Here is a 5705-nt window from a genome sequence, read left to right on the forward strand (position 1 = left end):
GGGGGGGGGGGGGGGGGGGGGGGTCTCACCTTCATCTCCCCGAAATGCAGTGGGTTCTGGACATCGTGTGCCTTGATCACACTGAGTCCTGTGTCACTGCCTGTGGTCATCACGCCCTTGACAGTTACCGTGGCAACCATGTAGCTTGAGGAAGACCAGCTGAAGTTCCCACTGCCACCATGCGCCTAGAAGGAAAACAGCACGGGATCAGCTGCCTGGCCCAGACCCCACGTGGAACCCTCACTCACACCAGAGGCTGAGACACGAGTGTGTGCCTGTACACGCTTACGCTCCTCCTCCCGCTCACATGCTCAAATACTCACCCACAGACACCCACGCAAACATGCTCATACCCAGACACCTTCTCCTGCTCACACTCACATGCTCACACAGACATGTGCTCACACTAACCACCCAGACTCACCCACGCATTTATATACTCACCCCAACAGACTCACACGCACTCACAATTATACACACTCACTTTCACACGTTCACACTTTCTCACAGATTCACCTTCATGCACATCTACACACACAAATACACACATTCATACACTCTTACATGCACACATGCACACATATACTCACACCCTCAATTACACACCCTCACACTCTCACAGGCTCACACCTACACACACACACACTGACCACACACTCCCAAGGTCAGTACACCCCACTGCATGAAAAAACATGGCATCAACTGGCATCTGGCTGGAAGATCCCTCTGTCTCCCACTTTCTCTGCTCTGTCTCATTTCTGGTTCTCATATCCTGGGGACCTTGTGACTGAAACACATACTCATGAACTCAGTGGCTCCTCCCAGAGCTCAGGCTGGAATGGGAAGAACCCCTGGCCATGCAGCTAGCTGCAGGAGGCTGCTCCCATGGGTAGACACAAGCTCCCCCAGCACACAGCCCTGCCCGCTCCTAATCATCTGCTGGAAAGTGAACAACAGTCCCTCTTCTTCACACATCTGGAGTCACGACACCAGCACCCAAGAAGCCAGGAGGAGACACATCTGAGTGGTCAGGGGAACAAGTGCCAGTGCACAAACAGGACACTGTCGTCAGTGTAGGAGACAGCAAGACTGTTGAGCACTGTGCTGTCCAGGAGGGCTTGAGCCCCATCTGAGGTCTGTCCCTGCTGGCTCATGCCACATGGAAACATGAATGTCAGAGCAATCACACTTGGTATACAACAGTGTGGGAGATATATTCCCCTTGAGTTTGAAATTTTTCTCTAAGTGTATTTACACCGCTTTCAAAAAACAATATTTTTTAGAAAAATAAATTTTAAGTGAAACTCAAATCTGTATTCCAGAATTTCTTTATTGTGTGCTCTTTTCTCTATTTTTTGGTTGTTTTTTTTATTGTATTTTCTTCTGATTATCAAAATACACTGCTGTAATGGAAACACAAAAATCATAAACACTTTCTGATTTAAAATTCTCTTCACCTGGGCCGACCCCGTGGCTCACTCAGGAGAGTGCGGTGCTGGGAGTGCAGCAGCGCTCCCGCCGCGGGTTCGGATCCTATATAGGGATGGCCGGTGCACTCACTGGCTGAGCGCGGGAGGGTTGTGATCCCCTTACCGGTCACAAAAAAAGAACAAAAAATAATAATAAATAAATAAATAAGTAAAATTCTCTTCCCCCACTAGACAGTAATACTAAAAGTCACAGAATGAACAAGAAGCCACAGTCCCATGGAAACACCCACAGGAATGCACCTAGAGGTGGGGTCTCACATACCTTTATTGTGTACTGATAGGCCCCTGTCTGTGGTTGCCATGGAAACGTCAAGATGCTGGGATGGAGGGTGATGGGGATGTGAATGTCCACCTCCTGCTGGTTCCACACAGGCACCCGTAGTGTGTGGACCCCTCCGTCCTACAAGAGTGAGGGTATTGCATGTCATCATGACAACCACGTGGTCAGCATGGCTCCTTGCAGTAATCCAGACCCCACCCCTCTCTGAAGATCAGGCCACAAAGGTAGATGTGTGCTTGTAGGAGAGCAGAAAGGAAGATGCCAGGACCCTGCAGTCTTCTTGGTCTCTATGGGGAAGGCTTCCCATGGCTCTGGAAGGACCATTCACATAAACACTGCTTCACTGAATCCTCAGGGGCACCCTTGCCAGGATGGACGTGGTTTTCCTCACTTTACAAATGGGAAACTGAGGCTTGAAGCACTACAGCAACTCGCCCAAACCCCCAGAGCTGAGGTGGCAGACTCTGATAGGAATCGCTGTCTGGTGCACAGGCCATTTCTTTCTGCTGCATCCTACTGCCTCGTACAGGTCTGTGGGAGGTTTTGTGCAGGACAGAAAAAGCAGAACCCCCATGCCAGTTTCCCAGTCAGCAAAATGCTGCACCTACCTAAAACTGATTAGCTTTTTAAATACAGGGAAAAAATTAAAAAAAAAAAAAGGGGGTCTTTGTAGGACCCAAGCAGCCAAAACAGCCAAAGGGACATCGGGACACAGCTGGCCACATAAGCCCAACACTCTTTCCCCAGACAGGGGTTTCTACCCCCAGTCCTAGAAAATACAGGGAAAAAATTAAAAAAAAAAAAAGGGGGGTCTTTGTAGGACCCAAGCAGCCAAAACAGCCAAAGGGACATTGGGACACAGCTGGCCACATAAGCCCAACACTCTTTCCCCAGACAGGGGTTTCTACCCCCAGTCCTAGGAGACACAGGCTACTTTCACAGAGGCAGGGTGAGGGCAGGGAAGATGGGCACTCTGGCCCAGAGTGCGGATAGGAAAAGCCCCAAGCCCTGGGCTCTAGGCAGCTCCTGTGCAGCTGGGGCCTGAGCCCAGAGACAGAAGGGCCTCCCCAAGCACTCGGGAGAGCAGCATAGCCAGGCTGAGCTGGGGCTCCCGACTCCCTGGACATGTCCCTGCTGGGGTGGACGTTTCTGCCCACAGAGGCAGCTTTGTAGGCTGAGGGCCAAGGGCGTGGATGAGGGGAGGTGCCAACTTGCCTGGTCCACCACAGAGGTGAGGGCTGCGTCGATTGCCGTCTGGCCCCTCTTTATAGCCCTGACGTGATGGTATGACCCATTCTGGGAAGATGAGAGCACCTCAAAGAACTCAGAAGGAAGCACGGTTTCAATTCGGATGTTCTGGAAGGCAAGGCAGGATGGGCGAGAGGTGCTTCTGGGTAACTCAGGAAAGTCAGAATGCAGGAAAGCAGCAGCCAGCCAGGCCAAGGGGGCTCCTGGGGCTCCGAGGCCTCCAAAAGCAGACAGACTAGCTGGATGACACCCTGGAATGATGCTCTGGCCACCCAGGCCCTTGACCGCCCCCCCCTCCAACACAGCCCATGACCTCGCACTCTGGTCTCAGCTCCTGCGTGGTGCTCGGGACAGCTTGAAGCCTGCTGTCAGCTTTCTTAGGCCCGAGGGCTCAACAAGGAAATACCACATACCAAAAAGGACACCAAATTCCTTACAGCTAACATGAAGAAAACACAAAATAAGGTGACCAACCCAGTCTTTGTTTGCCAAGATGAGAGAAGTGACGACTTCTGCAAAGAAGCTGAAAGGGGAACCTCGCCTCCTTCTCCTAAAACCTCAAATGCCACCAGGAAGGTCCTGAATGCTCCACCTGACGATCCTAGGACTTTCTCACAAAGGACAGAAAGACGGCCGAGACTCCTCCACAACTCCTCATTCGTCTGACACCCCTTTTCAGAGCCAGAAAACCAGCTGAGGTGGGCCTCAGTCACACAGGGACTTCTGGGAGGGTCAGAAGTGTTCCTGGGGGCCCAGTAGGGAGAAGGCCAGGAATAGATCCCATCCCTCTGCAGAGCAGGAAGAGAATGTATTCTCAGCCTCTGCGATCCCCAGGCTGAGAAGGGGCAGGAGGGCAGCAGCACAGGCCACCTCCCATCACCACCTCTGAAGACCCTGCTGCTTGTCGTGTCCTCTCCCCGCCACCCATGCAGGGAGGTCTTCTGGTAGGGCCTGGTGCACACTCAGAGGCTCACAGGGCCTTGAGATGCCCCAGGGACCCCACAACAATGTCTCCCACAGACCTAGGAGCACCACTAGGAAGCAGAGAACCCCTCCTTGGTCTGCCTATGTAGGGGCCCATCACTTTGGGGCTACTCTCTGGGCAGCTGCTCCAGATGACCCCACCTCATCACCCCACCAAGACCCAAGTGGGCACTCACATCCGACAGGTAGACTTTGTTGCTGGACTTGTCAAACACTTCTACGGTGATTTCGTACAGGCGGCCAGTCTCGAGCACCCACCTGTCACCAGGGTGGACAGTGAACTCTAAAACAGGCAAGGGGAGAGCCTGAGCATTCAGGCCTCAGGGGCAGTGGGGCTGAGGAAGACGATGGACCAAGCACCATCAGTACACAGGCCCCACAACTGCCCACCTGGAGGGCCTACAACTATTCGCCTGCCCTCCTTCTTGGAGAAGGACCAGCTACTGAGGAGGGCGAGAGCTGACACCCCCACTTAGCTCTGAGCCCTCAGATCCTGAGCTGATCTCCCCAGAACCAACCTGAACACATCCTGCTCTGAATACACCCATCTTGTCTTCAGTAGGTCCACTGAAGCCATAGGAGGTCTAGGTTCTGAGGCACAGCAGGCCTAGACTCTGAGGGCACAGCAGATCTAGGCTCTGAGACCACAGCAGGTCTGGGTTCTGAGGCCACAGCAGGTCTAGGCTCTGACACCTGGCATGAGCACCCTCCTTGCATGAGCCATCCCTGCCCTCCTGGGCTCTCTGCCCCCATGCCACACAGGATGCTGCTCCAGCCACTTGCTGTCCCTGTGATGCGGGTGCTTTCTAACCTCCACACCATTGCCCAAGCTGTTCCACCTGCTAGGACACCCCTCCTGCAAAAGAAGCCCCCTCAGAGAAAACTCTTGCCTCGCCCATCATCTCCTAGAAGTCTCTCACTGTACTCACACTTATTAACTCTCTACCGCTGTCCTGTCACAGCCTGTTTGCACTAGTCTCCCCTCTAAAACCAACTCAAGGACTCTGTGTTATCTCCCCTGGAGCTCCAATGCCCAGCAGAGCCAGGCAGATGGAAGGCACCAAGAGAGCATTTCCTCAGGCACAGAGCACTCTCCTACCTGTTGTCACGACCCTGCCAACTTGGGTCTGCACCAAACAACAATCTCAGTTGGTGGCTAACAAGAGGGCCCTGGGGCTTTGCTGAGCGTCAGTCAAATGCTCTAGTGACCGAACTACCTCAGCGCACTCAACAGGTGAGTCACCTCAGACTGCAGGAAGCACTGCCATGGTGACGTGGGATGACACACGTGCCCTGGAGGTCTCTCAAGCTGCTGTCTGTCACAGCAGCTCCTGGGCCCTGGCTGGGCCTCTCAGGATCCTCCCTTGGTGTAGGTTCCTCCCCTCATCTCTCAGATGCCCCACCCCCCACACCTGCCAAGGCACCTGCCAACTGTCACGTCACCTTAGGGCCCACTTATAACTGAGCTGACCACTGGGTCCCCAATCTCCAACCATCCATAGCAATGGTCAGGTCTGGGCAAAGCCCTGGTACAAACACCATAAGGGGACACACCCTCCCCCACTGTCCCCTGTCCCACTTCTCTTGCTGCCAAGCCTTCCACCCACCTGCCTTGGCTGCACTCTCTGCTCCCTTCTGCACTGACCAGGGAAGGGCTGGGATGCAACCCAGGCAAGGGTGGGGCCCGGTGCTGACAGCCCCGG

At 53.9% G+C, this 5705-nt stretch overlaps 1 protein-coding gene across 1 annotated transcript in view; it reads right to left on the minus strand.

Annotated features, from left to right (window-relative positions):
- LOC103607027 (nuclear pore membrane glycoprotein 210-like) overlaps positions 1-5705 on the minus strand; it is a gene marked incomplete at its 3' end in the record, with an annotated part of 49393 nt that overhangs the window by 7713 nt on the left and 35975 nt on the right. Inside the window, exons 8-11 of the mRNA XM_008591575.1 lie at positions 4179-4285; positions 2986-3126; positions 1753-1890; positions 30-185 (exon numbers count right to left, since the gene is read on the minus strand). Of these exons, the coding sequence (XP_008589797.1) occupies positions 30-185; positions 1753-1890; positions 2986-3126; positions 4179-4285 (542 nt within the window). The remainder of the gene's footprint in view (positions 1-29; positions 186-1752; positions 1891-2985; positions 3127-4178; positions 4286-5705) is intronic.

The sequence above is a fragment of the Galeopterus variegatus genome, unplaced genomic scaffold (genome assembly GCF_000696425.1).
Source record: "Galeopterus variegatus unplaced genomic scaffold, G_variegatus-3.0.2 Scaffold7051, whole genome shotgun sequence".
In the NCBI taxonomy this organism is placed as follows: Eukaryota; Metazoa; Chordata; class Mammalia; order Dermoptera; family Cynocephalidae; genus Galeopterus; species Galeopterus variegatus.